This window comes from Rhinoderma darwinii, chromosome 13 (assembly GCF_050947455.1).
Source record: "Rhinoderma darwinii isolate aRhiDar2 chromosome 13, aRhiDar2.hap1, whole genome shotgun sequence".
NCBI lineage: Eukaryota > Metazoa > Chordata > Amphibia > Anura > Rhinodermatidae > Rhinoderma > Rhinoderma darwinii.
In genome coordinates, this window is record NC_134699.1 from 33,150,321 (window position 1) to 33,176,323 (window position 26,003).

Consider the following 26,003-nt stretch of genomic DNA (forward strand, 5'->3'; position numbering starts at 1 on the left):
TCAGCTAACAGCTATGGCAAGTGTATAGCGGCTTTAAACCGTACAAAAGTTATTCTACGCTATAATAATATCAGCGTAATTAGGGGTGTAAGAGAAAAAAGGTCTCTACATTTTCTATTCATCTAGATATGTAATAGAACATGGAAATTTTGCCAAGCAAGGTCAACCTGATAGCAGATGACTCATTAAAGCACAGAGGAGTTCTGAACATGTTCCTTTTATTTTTTGGGGGGTAAGTTGGCCATTCTGTCAATACAAAAAACAATTGCCAATAACCGGCGTCTCTACGGTATAAAGTTTTCTGAATGCTGCACCGACTGTCACCTTATCATGAATAATAAATAACACTCAGAATATTTACTCAACATTTTATGAAAATTAGCAGAACATTTATTTGATAGGGATAAAACCATTGTGTTTGTGGCCAGTATAAGAGATGACTTACATCCACTATAAAATCTTCTGGGTTGATCCTAATCTCTGGTTTACAGGTCTGAGGGGTGGAATTTGCCAGGTCAGCGGGTAATTTGTCATATTCATCCTGTAACACATACCAAAAAGAAACCGATAAATAGCGGTTTATAGAGTAGGAAATGCAAACAAACCCCCGTGACATTGTAAGCTCACCGGTTTAATCCTGGTATCCGCATTTGGCTGTGTCTGTCCTACATACTTATAAAGTTCACGGCGTTCCACTTTGCACAATATATCTCTGGCTTTAGACAGTTTAGGATCACTGGAGTATAAAATCTGCTGGAAAATATGATCTGGGAAGGGACAGATGAAACCGTGAATAGATCGTGTGTTTATCAATACATAATGTCTAGAAACTAGGTAGAGAAACACAGTAATGTTGCATTTAGCAAACATTCAAAAGGACAGATTATAATTGGTTGCCATAGGCAACAGCAATGTTTATATTTCCACTTAACCCAACGGTCTTTTAAAGAGGTATTCCAGCGAGAAATATTTATCACCTATCCACTGGATTGCTGCTCCATACAAACTGCTTCTCACCCTGGCTGGTGAGGGTAAAGGGGACGGAGTCAGCGGTCTTTTTTCTTAAGTAATTTGGATAGGGAACCCCCGTTCCGGCAAAAGGTGGGGGTCTCAGCAAACGAGCCCCCACTGATCTAGCATTTTGCACCTATCCAGTGTATAGGTGAAAATGCTGAAGGCTGGAATACCCCCTTAAGCAATTGGCACCCAGGTTCCCACACCCCAGATGTCAAGCCATTTTCCCCCACGAGTGCAGTATTTGATACACTGCCAAGTCTTACAATATATACAGCTAAATAGAGTTATTATAGTAGGGTTGGGCATTGTACTGGGGTACTAACTGGGCACTGTATGGCATTATTATTGGGTGCAAACTACAGTAGCATTCCTCACTTCAGAAGTGGACCTCTATATTGACCGATGAATGCACACAACTTGTGCTGCTTTTTACTTTTCATTTTTAGCCATTGATTTATGTATGCATTGGTACCAATGGCCACATCATTTATTTTTTTTACTAGGAAGTGCTTTGTTTGGAAAAAGTTGGTGACCGCTGGTCTCATTTGCTTGAACACCAAACTCATGCTTCATAAACTACATTTCATCCAATGTAGAACACAAAATAATGATCAATTCACACATTTCAGAAGTAACACAAAAAGCTGGAAAAACAGATTACCAATCGCCGTATAAAAAAATAAATTAAAAAAACACCCCTTACCGGTGAGCTTTGTATAGGCAACCATGTCATCCACGGAGCTAGAAATTGTATAGTAATTCCCTCCCGATCCTTCTATCTTTATATGCGGATCAGCTTTCAAGAAAGCATCTGTAATCCTGAACCATTATAAAAAAATAAACCGTTAATTATCGGAGGAGCAGAACAGAACTAGTGAACGGAACATTTAGTTTTATGCCCGATTACTAGTCTTTGGTCTTCCCAATTCCCCTAGAAGTGCCAACATAACCTAGACTACAACTTTCTGGTCTCCAGACTAGATCCTTAGGCACAAGTTGTCCAACATTTACCTGTGAAGAGGACATTATTGGGCCTCGACACGAGCATGAAGATCTGGCCTAATAATCAGTCATCTGCATCTCGTGTAACCAAGCTGCAACCCAAACATATTTGGACTGCTGTTAAGCAAACAGCAAGGCTAAAATTGATTCATTAGGAAAACAGGGTACTGCCTGACGGTTTCCAAGTACAAAAGTGGCAGAGCCTAGTTTGCCAATGTACCATTTCAGAGTCTTCCATCTTTCCCAACTCAGCTGTGTTATCTCATTGTGGAGAGAGAATGTTAAACACAACAAATTCAACCCTGCTACATAACATACTCAATTAAGCCGTCTAGATTATGTTTTAGGCTACGTTCACATGTATTTTGGTGCAGACAAAAGAACAGCAAAGAGTCTAAAAGAAACACAAAAAAAACGCTATACTTCCCTGGGCTTCCATGCCAACTGTTCCCTGTCGTCGTCCCCAGTCTCTTTGCAGTCGGCCTCCAGCGATGACGTGCGATACAGCTAATCATGGTCTGCAGCAGTTACGCGTAATGACAACATCGCTGGATGCCAAGTGTACAGATGCCGGCGGGGGAGTGGTGAAGATATGCCATTGGAGCGGCAGGGGAGGATAGTTGTTTTTTTAGGTGTTTTCTTTTTTAACTTTCAGTATAGTGTTTAAACGTATCTGGACTTGCGGATTTCAAGATTTGGAGTAAAATCTGCAATAAAATTTGCTTGTGGATTCCTTCTTTCCCATTGAATTTAATAGTGAAAATCCGCAACAAACCTGTGCACTTTCTGCAACAGAAATTTAAATGCTGCAGATTTAAAAATTCACACTGCAGATCAATTTCTGCACATATGGATGAGAATTGTTCAAATCTCATCCACTTTGCTGGTACTGTATTTCGCTACAGATTTTCAGACTTAAAAATCGGCTTTATGTGAAAGTAGCCTTGAAATATCCAAGTTCTAGTAACCAACCTTACATTGTTTCTATGATGTTGCCAACTTTATGCTGGTATGCCCGTCGATGAAGACAGTTGCGTGTGTGGAACATATCGTACAGATTTCCAACCTCCTATGAAGAAGGGAGAGGGAAAAATACAAAACTTACTTATCCTATGGAGTAATAATGATAAAGCTATTTGAGTGTAACTATAATTTTTTTGCAAATGTATGTAAAAGATGATAAACTTTATAAAAATGTAGATCTTGCAGAAAATGCCTCTTCACATATCAGACAACTGTCCCCTATACCTGGCCTGTTAAAAATCTTAATGTTCAGAATCTCAGCACTCACTAAAAATTCAGGAAAACAAAGACGCATGAAAGTTGTTGGAACTTCTCACTAAGGAATCATAGCCGAGCAGAGATACTTTGAGGGAGGGTGATGAGAAGGGTGGCTGTCAACACAAACATTTTCTAGTTCGTTTAATGATATTCTAGTGTGTGTAATGCTAAGGCTTCGTTCACATCTGCGTCAGGGCTCCGTTCTGACGTTCACTGCTCAACCTTTTTGAGAGTAAAATCTAAGTTATAATGTTATAAACAGAGTGTTTGTGCAAATAGCAGTATTTAAGCTGAGAGAATATGGGGAGCTCACCCAGGTAAAGCTGGCATTTAGAGATGGAGTATGCAGAGATGGAAAACTGCTCAAGAATACATGATAAAGGTGACATTGTAGTCGTAAATAGTGTTACAAATGTGACAGCTTATTCGGAAAATTCACCTGGAATGATATGTACGCTTTAGGCAAGCATAGCAAGTGCCTCTGCCAAGGCTCAATTTATAACGGTAGTCACCACGCTCTGCGGGATCTGTTCTTCAATGGATACCTGATTGACCCCCATTAACTTGTGGTGTCCGTCGTTTTGACGGGAAGAATAGAGCTGAATGCATCACTATTCCTCCTGTCAAACCTGATGGAATTTGTTAACTGAGACGCAATTCGGATCAGTCTCTCGGTCAGTGCATTTATTGATACCCAAACAATGATTTGTCTCAAACCATACCATCTTGATTTTATTATAAAACACTTACCTTCTCTCTTGTGCATATGTGTTTCTTGTTCCCAATCTCACAAACTCTGGCAAACTTGAGAAATCGCTTATAATCAAAGTTGTTTTGAATACCTAGATGATGACAGTCCCTATTTAAAAACAATATATGTAAAATATGAATTAGGATTATGGAAGGGCTATGCCAGTCTATTCGCAAGCTGAAATATGTCCTCAGCATGATAACAGAATTATTTTTTAAACTATCCACATAAGTAAAAAAACAAAAACTTGAAATATTAGAATTTTTACATTGGCCACTAGAGCAGTCACAATAAGGCGACTCTTCCTGTAGCCCAATTGTCAGCTTTGCTGTATAGATTGGGAAAGAATGAGCAGTCATGTTACAGAACTACAATTTCTTTTTTTTTTTTTATCTTAAATTTTTATTGAAAGATTTTTATACATTACAACCAAACAAAAATACACATAAGTAACAGACACACAATACTGTTCGTATTAGAATGACACTCCATATAAGTAAAACACATCTCAAATTAGCCATTTAAGATCATAATTAAATATAGTATTTTGAATGAGTCCAAGAATTCCATCTCTTCACATTCCGACCATGAAGAACTAAATCAGAAACTAAATAAGTTTCATGATAACATTGGCTATTAACTCTTCTAATGACCTCCTGGATAGAGGGGGAAATCGGAGATTTCCAAGATTGTGCGATGGCCATTCTAGTGGCTATAAGAATATGATGAATAATTAATCTATCTAGCCGATCTATTTCCTCCAGATTAATATCCAAAATTGCTATGGCAGGGGATAACGGCACAGGAACCTCTACGAATTCCAAAATAAGTGTAAATACCCGAACCCAAAGGCCAGACACTGATGGACACGACCACCACATATGTAAAGGAAATCCTATTTGTCCACAACCTCTCCAACAAAGTTTAGAAGAACCCGTGATGATATGCGCTAGTCTAGAAGGTGTTAAATACCACCGCAGGTCAATTTTCCGCATTAATTCAGTATGATTTACAAATTTAGAGTGTTTTGCGGCCCAATTTGAAGCTTTAATCCAGGTATCTTCAGGAAAAACTGAACCCAGTTCAGAACTACAATTTATTTCAGATGCCATAAAGGCACCCACCCACGCTGCTGTACTGTTAATACAAGAACAAAAATGTGTATCTCCAATTAGGCAGCCCATGATCGTTTTAAAAAAATGGCTACAACATAAAGATGCATTTCTCTTCTACGGACTTAAATCTAATTAATGAAACTAAAATGTACATACATGAGAAATTTAGGCTCTTTTTTGGGTAGTCGAACGAATGCCTAATTACTACCCGAGATTCAGGTATGCACACAAGGTTTTATACAAAACAAAAAAAATAGGTACAAAAAAAACCACATGAAAACTATTTTTAGCTGTTTAATAATCAGTTAACACAAGACAGCAGGTACCTGGCAAAGTAGTCCCATTTATCCACATCAATGCCATTGTGTTTGTTGGCCACAATCTCATAAAGAAATCTTTTGTCTTCCTGCCGACCTTCATAAGGCCACTGAAAGAAAAAATTAGAAAAAATAAAATAAAAAAAGACAGGCATGTCTAAAATGGCCTAGAAGATTTTGATTGGCCAGAATTGCAGCCGATCAATGGCACCAGCAACATGCCAGACTAAACTGACCAATCAGGAAGTCAGTTTACAAAAACAAACAAACCTGAGTGAGTTTGCGCAAAATGGAAATTGATCGGCCGAAATCTGGCCAGACACTTGTATTTTCAGCCGACCACGGACAAAAGAAGTCCAAATTAACAAATCACATTGTCGGCAGTCAGTAGTTGGCCATCACGAACGATAGTTCGCGTATTATTTTAAAAAGGTTGGTTGTCCGAAATAACCAAAATCTGCTATTTTGGCTGACATTTATCTTCGGCGTATGGGCAGCGTTAAACATAGGATTATTTGTATTCTTTAAAATGGAAAAGCAGCTGCTGTTAGCCACGCTGAATCTGCAAATTGGGGTCACGGAACCCTAGTCTCCAAATAAGTGACAGTTCCAGTTTTGGGACCCTCATCTATCAGGTATTTATGGCATTTCCTGCAGATATATCATACATTCGTAAAATGGGAATACTGCTCTAATGTGTATGGCCATATTGGGCTGATGGATTCCCCATTGATGTGTTCGCACAATGTGAGAATCAGGAAAACCGATAATCAATGCCAAAACGATGGAAAAAATGGATAGATATACGGTTTCTGTCAATGGTAAAACATAATACAGATTTCCAAAAAGTTTCAATACTTCAGATGTAGTTAAAATATTTAGTATAACTTTGCATTCAATTTATTGGTGAGATTCTCTTATGATTAAGGGTCCTTTTACACGGCCCTATATGGGCAGTGAAAACAAGCGCCAATCAACAAGGCAGCACGGGTCGGCTACCTATAGGAATCGAGCGTTCGATTGTTCGTCCCCAGAGTGTGAGTGTGAATCAAAATACCAAATATTTTGTCGGAAAAAAAAAGTTTTATACTTACGGATGTGTTCTGACTAGAATCGAAACACTCCTCATCTTCAGGAGGTAGAGGTCCGGCTATCTGCTCCTTAATAAATTTCAGGTCTTCAGGTAAAACAAGGCCATAACTTTTCATTACGTCCTCCAGCTTGTTGGATTTAATAAGATGGTCAAACATCTTTACAGAAGCCTCTTCATGCTGAAAATAAATTTTAGAATCTTGTACATTTGAACACGAAAAAGTTTCTATATTGCACTGCCAAATAATGACAAAAAGATAAAAACTTTCATTTATTTGAAAGAAAGGTACTTGATCCAGCTCTTTAAAAAGGAAATTCTTCCAACTCTATTAGTAATCCAGTTAATACTACAGTGGGCAAGATGAGGTGGACAGGCGTTCAGGGACACTAATTACAAGGGAGGACTATATAGGGTTCCCGAACTACAGGGGAGGACTATATAGAGGCACTAACTACAGGGAACACCTCAGGGGGCACTATGTACAGGGGACTCTACGAGGGGCACTATTTATAGGGAGCTCTATGAGGGGCACTATCTACGGGGGCACGGTGTGTGGTGCATTACTTTACAGCGTTTAACACAATTTTATTCATGAGCACAGTATGTAGCACTATTATATTCGGGGGCACAGTGTATGATATTATTGTATATATGTACTGAGCTTGGTTCTGGTGCTGTATATATATTTACTGAGCTTGGTTCTGCTGCTGTATATATGTAACGAGCATGATTTTGGTATTGTATTTATGTACGGAGCTTAGTTCTGCTGCTGTATATATGTACTGAGCATGGTTCTGGTGCTGTATTTATGTACTGAGATTTGTTGTGGTGCTGTATATATGTACCGAGATTGGTTCTGGTGCTGTATTTATGCAGAGATTTGTTGTGTTGCTGTATTTATGTACCGAGCTTGGTTCTGGTGCAGTATTTACGTACTGAGCTCGGTCCGGATACCATATCTGTCTATTAGCCTGGAGATTTGTCGTGGCTTACTGCGCACTCCGCACTATCCTCCACCCTTCTAATAGTGCACAGCTTTACTAAATGGGCTGAGCACGCTAAGGATCTCGTGCGCATAGACGTCTGGACGTAATGGGCGAGTGTAATGTGTGTGGGTAGGTAGGTATGTACGCTTAGGCAATTATATACATAGTGTGGAAATCTACACAAACATTCTGGACAGGGAATTTCCTTATTTAGAGTCCCCTTTAATATAGGATGTATTTCGGAATATCGTAATTGTTTTATTTTAATATTAGAATAATTTTCCATGGTGTGATACACCGCAACCCCCCTCCTCCCGGCACCTGTTTTTGTCCACAAAACAGGCAACCTGTTAAAAATTTGAAACACACACACACACACGCACACACACACACGCACGCACGCAGAACTTCTTCAGGAACCACATTTTGCCAAACAATTGATATCCTTTTCAGATCGCCACAATATCATGCATCCAGAGGGGCGAAATAGCAGAAGCTGATCCGCTATTGGCTCTTATAGGTCTTGTGCTCGGACGCTCTACTAACTTATTTTCTAAATTACTACATCATGAAGCACTCTCTCCCTTGCTTTTTTAAATGTATTTGGTCGCATCTTTATAAAACAAAACGGGCATGTCAAGTTCCAAGTCATTGTCAGAAGTCAACAATAGAGGAGTCAGGCAAGTAAAGAAGGAGGTCAGCAGTGACAAACCTTAAACTCTTTCTGTGGACATGCAAGAGGCATGAATCTTCCATCAAACATATGAGAAAATGGTCCATGACCTAAAACAAAAACGTTCTATAAGGCCTTATGAGACATTCGACTGGATAAAGTATTACACATTTGGATGATATTTACCCAAGTCATGGCACAGGCCAGCAATCTGAACACACAATATATCTCGCTCATTTATTCGCAGCTCTGGTTGTCTTTCATGTAAGGTCCGTACGAGGCATCCAGCCAGGTGACCAACACTGTTTAAAAAAAAATACAAAATAAAATCGTATGAGCTACAAAACTGCGAATGTCCGCTAGATCCATTTTTGGAGGAGAGAGAAAAACACAGCTCAAGAATGGCCATGGACTCCATATTGTGCTGTAATGTCTAGTCTTAAAGGGTAACTAAACTTTCAGAAAACTTCTAATATGTCAGTGACACGTCAGAAGTTTTGATTGGCGGGGGTCGGAGCGCTGAGACCCCACCAATCGCTTAAACAACGTTTGCAGAAGCACTTGTGTGAGCGCTGAGCCGCTTCGTTTCTGATCTGCATTTTTCGGAAGAGAGAGTGGTCTGACAAGAATCATGGCAAATATTCCATGGAATTTAGTGGTTGTAAAACACTATCCGTCCCCCAGGGCCAAGTCAATACGCGATAGTGCATCACGTGATCTGGAGTGGCATGAGAATTATCGCACCCCGAATGGCGAACACGCTAGAGATCAAAGAGCGACAATTCCTTTAGTAACTACCAAGGAGGGGTGTCAATAAATTCTGCTCCACAACATGCTCCGAGCGCAGCCTATCCCAGTATGGCTGAATTACATTATTCAAATCCCATAGCATGACAATAGAAACTGCTGGCATGGAATATGTATCATCACTGTCCAGAGAATCCTGCTGGTGTATGGGTGTGCTATGTAAATAGGGACCAATAAATATTTTCCAATGAAGACATAAATATCTACTCTGGATATACTTTTGCAGTCATATATTCAAAAGGGCTAGCCCTGTGTACCAAAATACTAACCCCCCCTAGCATAGTTATTATATGTAGACTGGAAGGCACGGCTTATCCACGACCTATAAAAAAAATTCCATCTGTCATCATCCATTTGGGTATCCTGCAGACAGATAATGGCCGGCATGTAAGCGCGTAGGAAGTTCATAACCGCGAAGCCGGATCTACCAAACCATGCACATTCCAGCTAACTATGTTAAAGGAACAGTGTCATGGCAAATAATTTTTTTTATATGTTAAAGATGTTAGTGCTTTAATAAAAACGTTTTTATTCATTTGTGTGTTTGTGTTTTACTTTTTCTTATTTTTACACTTTTTCTTCCCTATGGGGGCTGCCATTTTTTGTTCCATTTCTGTGTGTGTCGATTAACGACACACACAGACATGGAGTACGGCAGCCACAGTCCCATAGGGACTGTGAACGGCTCCCGTCCCATTCACGTCCGTGTACGGCGTCTGTGTGGGAACTGCGCATGCGCCGCTCCCACACAGTCCTATTCGAAATTGGCGCCGTCCGGCGCCATTTTCCTGTGGACCGGAAGTCGCGGCCGGACTGTAATATTACTACTTCCGGTCGCGGCTTCCGGACTTGTGCACATGGAACAGCGGCAGCAAACGGAGCGGACGGGCCAGAGGGAGCCGCGGCGGCAGGAGCAGGTAAGAGATTTCAATGTATGTTAGTGTTTGTGTGTGTTTACTACTATATGTAAACCTACTACACTGTGGGTTACCTCAAAAAATGGCGACACGCAGTGTAGCAGGTTAAACCTTTCAAACCCCTCGTTTATCCCGGCACTAGCCAGGATAAAGGAGGGGGGGATGCTGAGAGCTCACTAGAGCGAGGGCTTTTAACCCAATGTTGCAATGCTGCAATTTTGGGAACATCTAGTGGCCAAAAATGGGTAGTATTATAAATTAGAAATAATTTATAATATTACATGGCTCGTGCCAAAAAAAAAAAATAAATTTGAACAATGTTTAATCACCCACACACTAAATGTTTAATTTTTTTTAAAAAAACATGTTTTTAGGGCAACACCATGCCTTTAAAGAGTCTCTGTCACCAGATTATAAGTGCTCTATCTCCTACATAATCTGATCGGTGCTGTAATGTAGATAACAGTGGTTTTTATTTAGAAAAACATTTGTTTTTTTTAGCAAGTTATGAGCAATTTTAGATTTATGCGAATTACTTTAATGCCCAACTGGGCGCGTTTTTACTTTGGGCGTTGTACAGAGGAGTGTATGACGCTGACCAATCAGCGTCATACACTTCTCATTATTCTAGCCCAGCTTCATTCACTGCACAATCACACTTTGCTGTGGATCATGCTGGGCTGGAACAATGAAAAAAAAAAACCAAAACACCACACATACGAAAGTGTCAGACAGGCCGGGGCACAAGTCCTTCCTGTAACCTAGATATGGAACAATGAACCAGATAAAGAGTCAGAGTCAACTGTGGATCTCCCGCTTTTTAAAGGACACCTGAGCTCATGGGCTAGGAGATATGAAGCAGCCAGTCTCAGAAGCTCCAGTCTGTCCTGACACAGGTGTTGCTCATGGAATACGAGTATTGCTGTATGGAACATGAAATACAAGATTTCTAGGGTATGTAGGCGATGTTCCACATTTTGGAACTGTACCCTCTTCTTCTGCACCTCAGCCAAGAAATAAAAAAAAATAAAAATATTATATATATATATATATATATATATATATATATATATATATATATAAAAAGCCAGTCGATGTCAGTCAATGGTGAATGGTGAAGTATCTTCAGTTTCTGGCAGTTTTGAGAATTGCATCCATCTTTATAGCGTAGCAGCTTTAGTAGCACCTTGCGGTAAAGGACGGGTCGAGCCCCTATAGGCCCTCTTCACTGCATATAATGGTAACAAGACTTCTGAGACAAATATATTTCTAAGCCAGTGCTCAATACCCCGTATTCAGTTTTCTCAGACAGCCCAAGGATCCTAACATTATTTAGTCATAGACGTTTCCAAATCATCCGTTTAGTCAGGAGTGCGGTAAGTTGCTGCTCATGTCTGCGGGAATCAGATTGTAACACTGGCAGCTTATCTTCCACCTCACTGACACGACTCTCCACTCCCACCATTCTCCCTTAGTTTCTGCAGATCATGCCACAGGGAAGAGACCTTGTGTCACTTCTGTTCTATTTTCACAGTCGCAGAAGCCCAACAGTGATTAACTGCTTTTAAATCATCAGACAATGTGGGCTCAGCTGACCGCTGTGCGATTCCCACCGTCTCCTTACGTCCCTGTGCTGGGGCTGCCTCATGGCTGCTCACTGTGCTGGTGAGGAAGATCCTCCATATCCTCTCCACTGGTGTCCACCTGACTGAACTCCTCCACTAAGAGCTCAGCATATCTGTTGTGCATCCTAGAGAAGGAGCCACGAGGCAGAAGTAAACAGAGCCCTATCGTCAGTTTTTTGCTGAACTTCGCTCCACAATGGGCAGCTACTAGATGCTACGATGGTCTCCCAGACTTAGGAACGTGTACCCTGTATTCCAGCTCGAGACAACGTGGCCATATCAAATAAACAAGCAGAGGGTCCAGATCGTTGTCCTGGATGAGCTCCCCATATTCTTCCAACCTAAATACTGTGATCTATCTTCTACTCCTCTAGAATACATAAGAACGAGCAGCATGTCTGCGGACCACCCCCCAAAGTCTTATTGTATAATCATTTGTTTGCCAACAATCTAAAAAGGTCTGGGGGAGAAAATCTATTTGATTTGCACGTAGGATTTGAGGAAAACTTAGATCGTAACCATTAGTGGTCTCCTTATAGGAATATATTTTTCAGGTTCATTAAACCTTTAAAAGGTCCAGACATTTTTCATTCTTATGTTTTCATTTTTCACTTTCCGCTTTCCAAGAGCCATAACCTTATTTTTCCATCAATAGAGGGGTGTGAGGGATTATTTTCTGCGGTGTGTGCTTGGGGGGGGGGGGGGCAGGGGGAGATGAGATGCAGTTTCTATTGGCACCACTTAAAGTACCAGATAATGTACCGGGAAACTAAAAAATGGGTGGCATTAAAAACAAAACCCCAAAAAACAATGGACGATTTGAGGTTTTTTTCCCAAGACTTTCACCATGCGGTAAAAACGACTACTTACAAAGTAAAAACTATTTAATAAAAAAAAAAAACAAAAAAAAAAAAACACAAAACATTGTTTTGTTTTACCACATTCCGAAAGCTATACGTTTTTTTATTATTCCATCAATAGAGCGGTATGAGGGCTTATTTTTGCAGGACAAGTTTTTTTGTAGTTTTTATTGGTACCATTTTTTGATCAATTTTTATAAAAAAAAAACATTTTTTAGCACGAAGGTGACCAAAAACCAACGATTCTCGTGTTTTAAATGGTTTGTTGGTTTTTCTTTTTTACAACGTTCACGGGAAAATGTTTTGGTTTTTTTTCACTTATACATTTTTCAGGAGTGTAAAAACAATAAAAATGTAGAAAAAAAAGGTTATTCTTTTTATCGTTTGATTGCTGGTACAATACACTGCAATACTAATGTATTGCAATATATTGTCATTTTTACAGGCTTCTGTTAAGCCCTGCTGGAGGCATGGCTTAGCAGAGGCAGACAGAAGGCAGACCTGGGTGTTCTTCATTAGGCCCCTGGGCTGCCATGACAACCAACGGCGCCCCTCGATCGCAGCCGATGGGCTGTCGGAGGGGGCCGCCCTCTAACGGTTTAAATGCAGCGGTCGCTATTAAACACGGCATTTAAGTAGTGAAACGGACAGGAACGCGATCGCCGTTCCTGGCCGTTAGAGCAGCGTGTCAGCTGTGATATGTAACGGACATCTGCAGGGTATAGAGAAGGCTCAGAACGTGAGCCAGCTCCAAACTTCAATCCCCGGCTCCATGACATTGTTTTGCCATGGGTCGGGAAAGGGTTAAAGTCTATTTCAAAATCTTGACAATTGAGATAGCATCCAGCAGCCCCATAAAACATGAGTTGGCCGAGAAGTACCACTCCATTCAAACAGGGCACAAAGGGACCGCCAGGTAAGCCTGTTCTTGGGATCGGTGGGGATCCCAGTAATCGGAGCCCTACCGATCAGATATTTATCACCTATCCTATGAACCTTTTTATGGCCTGTTTTTTTCCATACAGTTGAAGTATACCTTTTTAATGCACTTAAACGTATAACTCAAGAGGGGGAAAAAATATATAGAAATTTAACAGTGTACGTCTGGACTGAAAAATGTCAGGCTGCAGTTTTCGGTCCTGTCAAAAGCAGTATTCAGACTTTTTATTTTTTTAAGCAACCTAAGTCAGTGATGTCATTATCATATGCATCCATTCTCAACCTTTTAGTGCAGTAACAGCGGAGAGTAGTCATCCTTTGCCTTGCCTTCGTGAGACAACCCTTTAAAAGTGCAACAGCAGTGGGAAAATAATCAATCTTAAAAACAGGGACCCCACTCAACATTTGTGGATAGAAACCGTAAATCAATGCTCGTCCTGAAGAACACAACATGATAAATGTATGGCAAAAGAACAGAAAATAGTCACATACCCAATGGAGTGCTCAAATCTATTGTGGGAAGCTCCCGGAAACACATAGTAGCAGCCGCCAAGCTGCTTAATATATCGCAGACGCTGGAACTGAGGAGTGTCTATAATACAGACCAACAAGGGGTGTAACTCAATATGTCCATGTATCGGATCATTGAAGACCTAAAGTGAAAAAAAGAACATTTAAAAACAAATATATGTTTCATTATATGCCATGAGTAAAGACGTGTGACTTGTCCGAAACGCGTAAGCTATCTTTTGATACAACCACCCCTTTGTGCCATTTGGATTTTAAAATAAATCGAAATAAAGTTGGAAGACTCCTTTTTAAAAACATGAGCCAATCAGATTATGTAGGAGATAGGGCACTTATAATCTGGTGACAGAGCCTCTTTAAAGAGACTGAAAAACGGACAAGGAGGCAGCAATTCCAAAAATGAAAAACCTTTAATCACCCATGCGTTTCTCATTTTTGGAAGTGCTGCCTCCTTGTCCGTTTTTCTGTCTGATATTGGGGACCTTGGACCGGGTTCTGAAGAGGCGTGCACCCCTTTGGTGGTTCAGTGCTGTGTGATTTCTCCTCTTTAAAGAGGCTCTGTCACCACATTATAAGTTGCCCTATCTCCTACACAAGGAGATGGGCGCTGTAACGTAGGTGACAGTAATGCTTTCTATTTAGAAAAACGATCTATTTTTACCACTTTATGAGCGATTTTTAGCTTTATGCTAATTAGTTTCTTAATGCCCAAGTGGGCGTGTTTTACTTTAGACCAAGTGGGCGTTGTACAGAGAAGTGTATGACTGACCAATCAGCGTCATGCACTTCTCTCCATTCATTTACACAGCATATAGCAATATAGCTATATCGCTATGTGCAGCCACATACACAAACACTAACATTACTGCAGTGTCCTGACAATGAATATACATTACCTCCAGCCAGGACGTGATATGTATTCAGAATCCTGACACTTCTGAATCTTTTCTGTGAGATTTCCAGCAAGGCAAACGTAATCTCGCGAGATTACGATGTAAACTGTCTTTTAAAACGAGATTACATTTGCCTTGCTGGAAATCTCACAGAAAAGATTCAGAAGTGTCAGGATTCTGAATAGACATCACGTCCTGGCTGGAGGTAATGTATATTCATTGTCAGGACACTGCAGTAATGTTATAGCGTGTTTATGTGGCTGCACATAGCGATATAGCTATATCGCTAGTGCTGTGTAGATGAATGTAGAGAAGTGTGTGACGCTGATTGGTCATGGATTGGTCAGCGTCATACACTCCTCTGTACAACGCCCACTTGGCCATATAGTAAAACACGCCCAGTTGTCCATTGAGAAACTCATTAGCATAAAGCTAATATAGGTCATAGCTCCGACAAAAATGATCGTTTTTCTAAATAAAAAACACTGCTGTTATCTACATTACAGCGCAGATCACATCATGTACAAGATAGGCCACTTATAATGTGGTGACAGAGCCTCTTTAATGCAGAACTCGTAGATTAGCCAAAAACAAACATAGTAACTGATTAACAATGCATCATTCCGTCAATACATGCAAGAGGTTCAAAAATGTAAAGTCAAAAAACCTGGGTACACAATGATACAATGTGCGCGGTTGAGCCGTAAAAACAGAGAGACACACAAAAAAAAAACAGCATTTAGGAGTAGCAATTAACAATTTAAAAGTAATTGTATTATATTTACGCGTATCCAAGTTCGATCCACAAGAGGAGTAACGCAGCAGTGGAGACGATCAAGCAGTTAGCGAACGGCACACACATTTTCCCCGTAGTTGTGGCAATGGAGCAGGGACGGAAGCTGCAGGGTGCCAAAAATAAGAAGGCGGAAAAACAAGGTAAACAGTATAAGCTCCCCAAGAGGAAAAAGAAGAGAGATGAAGCGATGAGACCATGAATAGGTGAGTGTGCACAAGGAAAGACATATAGTGGAGGGGAGAGAATGAAAATGAATAATAAAAAAAGTTGCTGAATAATAAAATGGTCTCCAAGATATTGTCAAGGGGTGATATGTTACAAAGTGTGGCTGAATTGATAAAATAAAATAATGAATGAACAAAAAACTGTGTACATTATTAAGGCAAATAGAAAAAAAATAAATTAAAAAATTTATTATATATATATATATATATATATATATATATATATATATATATATATATATATATACACACACACACATACACATATATATTAATGCATTAATAATACATAAAGTGCTAAGCATGACATAAAAAGATAAAATACAGTGACTTAAAAATGTATATCAAAATAATATACTACAACATGTGTAGAAACAGTCAAAAATCATGAATAAAGAACAGGCGGAATCGATCAACATGTGAATTAATGTGTTGAGGGTTTAATCCAGTGAGGATTCAGATAAATCATTGAGGCCAGTGGGTTGTAAACAGGAGAGGTTAAATATCCAGAAATGTTCTGTTTTAATCTAGTAAAACAATCACCATATGAAGGGGGGATGTATTCTATAGGGGTGACTAGGATATTACTAAAATCACTATTGTGCACTGTGATGTAATGACGAGACACACTATGTTTCATAAATCCAATTTTCACATTAGATCTACGCTGTTGTGGTTCTTACCACATATTGTAGATTGCAAGGACATTTAAGCAAATATATAACACAATTATTACTACAGTTGAGTGATTTTATTGGAAGAGATTTGCTAGTTGTAGAGGACATGAAGGTTTTGCAACCATGTGTGATATTGGTGCAACACATACATCTCTGATGTCCACAGCGGAAAGAACCACAAATAGGAGGAAGTGTATTGTGTGTTTTCATGCCTATATTCCGCAATCTACTGGGTGCTAATAGGTTGTGTAACGTTTGGGACCGTCTGAACGTGATTTAAGGTTTATCAGGGAGAATTCCTTTCAGATATGGGTCGCTTTTTAGGATATGCCAATGTTTTTTAAACAGTTCAAACAAGCTCTGCTTCCAGGATTATATGTAGTAATACAATTGTACCCAAAATGGTTGGAATCGTCACTTTTTTTATTTTTTATTATTCTATTGGAGGGTATAATACATGAATCCTGTGTGAGTTTGGATGCTTTATACATAGTTCCTTTTATTAGACTGTGTGGAAAATGTTTCTCCTTAAAAATGGTGCATTCTGAATGAAATTGCTTGTTGCTAGAGCAATTATTTCTAATGCACCTGAATTGCCCAAATGGTATGTTGCGGAGCCAGGAGGGATGGTGCGCACTTTTAAAATCTAAATAGCTGTTGACGTCAACAGTTTTAAAATGTGTATTAGTGGTAAACAGCCTCTTTTCATCTTTGTTAATGATCAGATCTAAGAAATCAATAGAGGAGGAATATTTGTGGGTAAAAGTCAGACCAAAGTCATTAATAGTTAAAAAGTTAATAAAGGATATTGCCTGTTTCATTCCCCTTCCAAATATAAAAACAGATAATCAATATATCATCTGTACAATACAATGTTCTCCCTAAATGTATGCTTGTTGATCCTACATCTTAAAGGGGATGTGTCGCTAGAAATTATTATTATTTTTTTTTAGTTAAACAATTTATTATTTAAGTGATGGTTTTAATTTTTTCACAAGTCAGGTTAGATTCTAATTTATAACATTTCCATGTGCTGGTCAATAGAGGGAGCAGTTTCCAAAATTGCAGCATGGTCAATTTGGTAAAGCAACCTCATTGCTTTATGCTGCAAATTTGGGGTAGACACACTCTCTCTGGTGTCCTCACACAATCCCCCCTCCCTTATTCTTGCTAGTGTCCTTGCAATCTACAATATGTGGTAAGAACCACAACAATTGAGATGTAGGATCAACAAGCGTAGATCTAATGTGAAAATTGGATTTATGAAACATAGTGTGTCTCGTCATTACATCACAGTGCACAATAGTGATTTTAGTAATATCCTAGTCACCCCAATAGAATACATCCCCCCTTCATATGGCGATTGTTTTACTAGATTAAAACAGAGAGAACATTTCTGGATATTTAACCTCTCCTGTTTACAACCCACTGGCCTCAATGATTTATCTGAATCCTCACTGGATTAAACCCTCAACACATTAATTCACATGTTGATCGATTCCGCCTGTTCTTTATTCATGATTTTTGACTGTTTCTACACATGTTGTAGTATATTATTTTGATATACATTTTTAAGTCACTGTATTTTATCTTTTTAGGTCATGCTTAGCACTTTATGTATTATTATTTTTCATTATATATATATATATATATATAATTTTTTTTTTACTATTTATTATTATTATATTTTTTTTATCTTTATTCTCCATTTGCCTTAATAATGTACACAGTTTTTTGTTCATTCATATTTTTTATTCATTATTTCATTCCAAAATTTTATTTTATCAATTCAGCCACACTTTGTAACATATCACCCCTTGACAATATCTTGGAGACCATTTTATTATTCAGCAACTTTTTTTATTATTCATTTTCATTCTCTCCCCTCCACTATATGTCTTTCCTTGTGCACACTCACCTATTCATGGTCTCATCGCTTCATCTCTCTTCTTTTTCCTCTTGGGGAGCTTATACTGTTTACCTTGTTTTTCCGCCTTCTTTTTGGCCCTTTGCTCCCGTCCCTGCTCCGTTGCCATAACTACGGGAAATTTTTTGTGCCGTTGGCTAACGGCTTGATCGTCTCCACTGCTGCGTTACTCCTCTTGTGGATATAACTAGGATACATGAAAATATAACACAATTACTTTTAAATTGTTAATTGCTACTCATAAATGCTGTTTTTTTTGTGTGTCTCTCTGTTTTTATGCTCTCCACGGCTCGACCGCGCACATTGAACGATTTAAAAGATCAATTATGCCAAAAGCTATTGCACTTTATAATATGTCTTTATAGTGTGTGATGATGCTTTTTAATATATATTATATTATATGTTGTTGTTGTAAGCTGTATTGAGTTGTATAATATGTACTGAAAATGGGAGTTACAACTGTAAACCAATTTCCCCTTGGGGATAAAGTATTTATCTATCTATCCATCTATCTATCTATCTATTGTATCATTGTGTAACCCGGTTTTTTTTACTTTCCATTTTTGCACAGCTAAGGGTATGTGCACACACACTAATTACGTCCGTAATTGACGGACGTATTTCGGCCGCAAGTCCCGGACCGAACACAGTGCAGGGAGCCGGGCTCCTAGCATCATAGTTATGTACGATGCTAGGAGTCCCTGCCTCGCTGCAAGACAACTGTCTCGTACTGAAAACATGATTACAGTACGGGACAGTTGTCCTGCAGCGAGGCAGGGACTCCTAGCATCGTACCTAAGTATGATGCTAGGAGCCCGGCTCCCTGCACTGTGTTCGGTCCGGAACTTGCGGCCGAAATACGTCCGTCAATTACGGACGTAATTAGTGTGTGTGCACATACCCTAACATGTATTAACAGAATGATGCATTGGTAATGCATCATTAATCAGTTACTATGTTTGTTTTTGGCTAATTTACGAGTTCTGCATTAACATCTGTTTATATGATGACGTCACTGACAGCTGCTCTCTCCATGAGCTCTGCGTTCGCTGTTTTTTTGGGCTGTTCTGGATTTGTGTAATCATGTTTGGTTTTGTATTTAAGAAGTCTTTTTGTACTGTTTGTTCTTCCTTGGCCTGACGAAGACACATGTCCTGTGTCGAAACGCGTGTAAACAGGGCAACGATCAGCTGATGAACAGCCAAACGCTCGTTCATCTGCTGATCTTATCGTTTTAGCTGCCTAAAATATTATCGTTGTCGGTAGCACATCTCCCTGTGTAAACAGGGAGACGTGCTGCTGACATTATAGAAATGTATGGAGACGAGTGATCATAGTAACAAACGCTCATACCCATACGTTAATAATCATTAACGTTGATCGGCGCTCGTTTACACGGCCCATGTAAGGGAAAGGGGAGAACTATAGAAAGCGGATAACTGATTTTCTATCGCCGCTAGAACATCTAAAGGATCACAGTTTTTAGAATTAGGGGACTTGGATTGATGGAACATAACATTTTTAGGATTCACATCTTTTCGAAATTCCCATGAAAATTATATAGGGAACAAACATGGAAAGTACATTTCTTCCAACTCCACCAAAAACGGACCCCCGACTCTACAGCCCTGGAATGAACCTGATGATACTTTGCTTTGCATAACGCCTCTGTAGGAAGGAAGTGCAATGCCCGTGCGTTTTCTTCCAGTGGGGGATAAGGGGATTTCACACTTGGAATTTTTTTAAATGTCTGAGGATCAGGACCAACGTAGAGCGGTGAGGGGGGGTTAGAAATATAATACAATTTTGAGAAGCTTATTGTGCACTCCAGCTTCTTTTCTTTCACGTGCACTATTTGGAAAACCCCTGGTGGTGCTGGTAATTGATTGGACTTGTATGGGAAAGGACTACTTGACAGCGGATCTTGCCGAAGCTCTCGGATCAGCGGATTACTGTGGTGGTGCTCATGTTAAAGGGGTTGTTTGCGATGACATAACCTCTTTAAAAAAGGGTTGTCTAGCGAATAAAAAATAAAATTTTAAACTTGCTCACAATGGTGTACAAAAAAAAATAAAAAATAAGAAAGCCACTCACTTCACCGATCCCCCACTGTTCCCATACGGAGGCTGCCCGGTCTCCAACAGTCTTTATGCCCTGCTGCAAGCTGCGTCAGGACATCATCGCTGCAGCAGGAAGTAGAGACCGGGGGGGGGGCGCGTGGAAATCGGTGAGGCATGAGTGTTTTGTTTTTTTATCTTTCACATCACTGTGAGCTGGTTTAAAAATTATTCTTTTTTGCTGGACAACCCTTTTAATTGAGGCCTTATAGGTTTTGAGTGACGGTGAATAGATCACAGCAGCCTTTATAGGTCTGTATGAATCTCTTAGGGTTTATCTACACGTAACGGAATTGCTGCATATTTTCCATCCGGAATTGCGGCCAGAAAATACGCAGAATACAGTAGCAGCAAAGTGGGTAAAATTTAACAAATCTCACCCACCCTCGGTGTAAAACTTCCAAGCAGAAATTCACCTGCGATGCATATTTTTTGAACCGCAGCATGTCAATTCCTGCTGCGGATAGTGGACTGAATTGCTGCGTTTTTCAGAGGAGATGTCACCATCTCCCAACATTGAGAAAAACGCAGCAAAACACGCACCATTTGAAACGCAGGAAATGGTGCGGTTTTTCCGCAGTGGAATTTCTGCAGAAATTTTCTGCAGCAATTCCGTTATGTGTGGACAACCTTGCTATTGAAAAATTTGACAACTCCATCTGCTTTGCAGCTCATTCCTGTACCATTATATCCAGCCTTCTTTCTACCTGGCACAGTTTGTACTCGTATTGTTTCTCTAAATTTAGACTTCTATTCTGCTACTAGCCAAAAATTTGTGCACGCTGCTAATGATGAGGAATCTATCATCCTAGATATTCTCGAATCTTGTCATTGTCACTTTAAAGAGGCTCTGTCACCAGATTTTGCAACCCCTATCTCCTATTGCAGCAGATCGGCGCTGCAATGTAGATAAGAGTAACATTTGTTTTTTTTTAAAACGAGCATTTTTGGCCAAGTTATGAGCATTTTTATATTTATGCAAATGAGGCTTTCTTAAGTACAACTGGGCGTGTTTAAAGTTAAAGTACAACTGGGCGTGTATTACGTGCATACAACTGGGCGTGTATTATGTGTGTTACATCTGGGCGTGTATTGTGTGCGTACATCTGGGCGTTTTTACTTCTTTTACTAGCTGGGCGTTGTGAATGGGAGTGTATGATGCTGACGAATCAGCATCATCCACTTCTCTTCACAACGCCCAGCTTCTGGCAGTGCACAGACACACAGCGTGTTCTCGAGAGATCACGCTGTGACGTCACTCACTTCCTGCCCCAGGTCCTGCATCGTGTCGGACGAGCGAGGACACATCGGCACCAGAGGCTACAGTTGATTCTGCAGCAGCATCAGCATTTGCAGGTAAGTAGCTACATTGACTTACCAGGACTATTCTTACCATCAAATACTGGAACTCTGACATACACAGTTAAAGGATCCGTTATAAAACCGAAGACACAATGTTAATGTGAACAGAGCCTTATAATTTATTCTCAGAAAACTGGTGGGGGCTTAGCTTCTAAAGGGTAGGGACACACAGCGTAAGCACTGCAGATTTTCCACAACGGATTTCATTGCTGAAAATCCGAAGCGTATTACAGTAGCAGCAGAGTGGATGAGATTGCAACAAATCTCATCCACACAGTGGAAAAAATTGCCAACAAAACACTCATAAATTGACCTGCGGAGCGGTTCCCTAATCCGCAGAATGTCCATTTATGCTGCGGAATTGCTGCGCTTCTGTTGCGTGTTTTCCCAATTGAGATCAATGTCGAGGCAGAACTAGCAGCAAATAGGCAAATGTTGCGAACTCGCAAATCAAAAAAAAATTTAAAAAAAAGGGACTTTAAAAATATAAAAAGGGTCATACTTTCTCCGGACGTTGTCACAGCGACACGATCCCCTGTTCTGAGCGCAGCCTGGCCTCCTGGGATGGTGCCTGTATTCCATGTGACCGCTGCAGTGATCACATGGACTAGACTAGAGTCATCCCAGGAGGCCGGGCTGAACACCAAGCAGAGGGACACGTCGCTATGACAGAGAACAGAGGAAGTGATTTTTTTCTTCTAGCAGTATTTCCGCAATGGAGATTCCACCCGAAAAACTGCACTACAATTGGTTGCGTTTTACACAGGAAGCTGTGCTGCCGACAACGATAATAGTTTCAGTATTTAAAACGATACGATCCTTCATCGGCTGATTATTGGAAATGACAGTTCTGTGAACGCTCTTTTGCCTGATCATTGGCCCGTGTAAAAGAGCCTTTAGATCTAAATTCCAAGATGTGCAGTTTTTCTGTACAAGGAGCCTTTGAAGAGTGAGAACAAACAAAGGAAACTTGCACATCTTCTAAGCAAACATCAATTATAGTGTGCTCTTATCTAGGATTCTCTTGTGACCTTGTAATTGTTGGCTGGGCGGTTTTTAAATGGCCTTGGGCCGAAAACGGGTTCCTGTAAGCAGCTGAGCTGGTTTCGTTTTAACATTGTAACTGCACATCCCTCACTATGTTGCATATTCCCCTTTCATTGTTAGATGTGTTTTATATTGACATCTTGAATGAAGTCTAAGGCTACATTCACACAAGCGTGACAGATTTACGCACGTAAAAAACGTGCATAAATCTGGTCCGTATGCGTTGCGTTATTTAATCTGTGCTTTGCAAGTGGCATGCGTTTTTCAGGCACTCCAAAAGCACATTCTTTTTTTAATGGAATTGATGCGCAAATCACGCACAGCACATGGATGTGCATCCGTGTGCTGTGCGTGGGTTTCAGGCACCCATTGACATCAATGGGCGCGCAAGTGCGTGAAAACCCACCAATATAGGACATAAAGTGAGTTTTACGCAAAGGACTGTCGCTGCGTGAAAACTCCTGCATGTGTGACGGCCCCATTGAAATCAACGGGTCCGTGTGCTGTGATTTCCAGGCACAGCACACGGACGAGATTGACGTTCGTGTGAATGGGCCCTAACACAAATCAACCGGTCCATTTATAACGGTAAAGAGGAGGATGACCATCCCTGTCCTACAGGTATTTCCACTCCCGCTATCCTCACCTTCCAAGAATTTACCATCTATAATCAAAACCATCACCAAGTAGATGGAACGTTATAGGCAGCTAGTTTAGGGATCGCCGTTATTTAGTTTAGTTGATTTTAGCCAATCTGTCTCGCAGTTATGACTAGCAGCATACGTTTGGGGCGCAGCAGTTATACGCCACGTATATCACCATCAGATGCTCTGACATGTTTCCTACCTGTGGGAACTGTTAATAATCATAGTTGTTTCTCATGCTGTAAGAGTGCAAACAATAATGCCAACAGTCTGTGTGTATTGCATACATTACACAGAGACTAGAATATTTTGTCACTTGGGACACCAGTTCTGTCCTTTTTCGTGGAGTAGAAATAACATACCGCTTAGGCCCCATTCACATCGCGTTTGTGACATCTGCCGGGCGTATACACTAAACACTAAAAAAGTATTGAAACGTATAGCTCTATGTATATATAGACTATAATGGGTCAAACGTAGACCAAAATAGCATCCGTTTGGTCTATGTTTGTCATGGTTTACGTTAGGATACTGTTTTTTTGAAAGTATTGAAAAGCGTAGTCCGCTACGCTATTCTGTACTTCAAAAAAGACGTATATGCGACGGATCATTTTTTTTAGCATTGATCTCAATGGACGACGTATGCAAACGTAATGCTATACGTTTGTATCTGTTGACATATTGTAAATCAGTTTTTTTCTTTCTTCGTATACTTTTTAGGTAAAAAAACGGACAGAAACGTATACCAACATATAAGTATATGCTAAACGTACACGCCTTAAAACCACAAGACGTGAACAGAAAATGCTACAGCGTAGATGCTCAGCGGATAACACAGACGTGATGTGAATAGGGCCTTAGTGGAATACTGCACGGATGCATAAACATTGTATCAATACATAACAGAAGATAAACAATAGATATTTGACCAGTTCACCAAAGTCAATATTTGTCTTTGACTGGATTCCAATTTCAATATTGCGGCTAAAATCTACTAATAAATATTGCGCAGGAATGAAGCGCCTATTTAAGCTATATTAAGGAAGACTGGCTATACAAATTGGGGACATCCAGCCATCCGATCCTATAGGGCAGGGGTCTCAAACTTGGCTGGGTAAGTGGGCCACATATAGAAAAAAAAAGTGAAGTTGACGGACCGCATTACATTCAAATTTGATACCATACAAAATTATTGTTAATCAATTAGTTATTTGAACTACTATAATAATACTACATTACTAAAATACTACTACATTACTACACCAATACCACATTACTACACCAATACCACATTACTACAACAATACCACACTACTACAACAATACCACACTACTGCCACAGTGCCCTCTGCAGATGCTGCGACACCCCCCCCCCCCCCCCCAGTAGATAGCTCCATGGGGGCTCCCGACAGGAGTGGAATCCCCAGCCAGAGCATTGCCGACGTTTTGGCCAGGGATTCCTCTGCTGGTGGAGCCCCTGATGTCACTGTCCATACACAGTGACGTCAGGGGATCCTCATGGACCTGAATGTGATGTCAGGGGCAACCCCAGAGCCCGTGTCCCAGTGTCCCAGAGCGGAGCACTAGTATAGGCTCTGCTCCGGAGCTCTGGGGAAGCCACTGACATCAGTGTCCATATAGCGACAATGATGTCAGGGACTTGCCCAAAGCTGGAGTCCCGGAGCAGAGCCGCTTCTAGCACTCTGCCTGGGATTCCAGCTCTGCTCCTGACATCACTGTTCATACAGCGCTCCTACTGGGACTCCAGCTGTGTGCTCCTGACATCACTGTCCAGCTCTGGGGAAGCCCTAGACATCGCTGTCCATATGTGGACAGCAATGTCAGGGGATTCCACAGAGTCCCGGAAGAGCCTATACTAGCGCTCTGCCCGCACTGCGGAAGCCACAGATATCACGTGTCCATACATGGACAGCGATGTCAAGGGAATCCACAGAATACCGGAGCAGAGCCTATACTAGCGCTTTGCCCGGAACTCCGGCTCTGGGGAAGCCACAGACATAGTGTATCCATATATGGCCAGCGATGTCTGGGGATTCCACAGAGTCCCGGAGCAGAGCCTATACTAGTGGCTCTGTGTCCCGCGAGCCGCAAATGACAGCCTCAGGGGCCAAATGCGGCCCATGTGCTTGAGACCCCTGCTCTAGGGTATAAATATTACTCAGCTACTACACATTTTATTAATTTTGGGTTTTGGAATATTTTAGGATTAATAAATTAAAAAGTTTTTTTAGTCCCTACACCAATGTTTTCCAATTCCCCTTTTCCTGTCACTTTAAAATACCTAAACTACCTGCCAATGCTGAAACTGCCGCGGTAGAAACATCTGAGAATCCCAGTCGACTGCGCTATCGATTCCGTCAATAACAACGGAACCCTGTCACAAC

General features: G+C 40.5%; 1 protein-coding gene across 1 annotated transcript in view; it reads right to left on the reverse strand.

Moving 5' to 3' along the window:
• LOC142666767 (deoxynucleoside triphosphate triphosphohydrolase SAMHD1-like) overlaps nt 1-26,003 on the reverse strand; it is a 45,443-nt gene that overhangs the window by 11,177 nt on the left and 8,263 nt on the right. Inside the window, exons 4-13 of the mRNA XM_075846951.1 lie at nt 13,876-14,036; nt 8,422-8,537; nt 8,275-8,345; nt 6,578-6,754; nt 5,493-5,593; nt 4,051-4,159; nt 2,997-3,088; nt 1,721-1,836; nt 628-767; nt 446-541 (exon numbers count right to left, since the gene is read on the reverse strand). Of these exons, the coding sequence (XP_075703066.1) occupies nt 446-541; nt 628-767; nt 1,721-1,836; nt 2,997-3,088; nt 4,051-4,159; nt 5,493-5,593; nt 6,578-6,754; nt 8,275-8,345; nt 8,422-8,537; nt 13,876-14,036 (1,179 nt within the window). The remainder of the gene's footprint in view (nt 1-445; nt 542-627; nt 768-1,720; nt 1,837-2,996; nt 3,089-4,050; nt 4,160-5,492; nt 5,594-6,577; nt 6,755-8,274; nt 8,346-8,421; nt 8,538-13,875; nt 14,037-26,003) is intronic.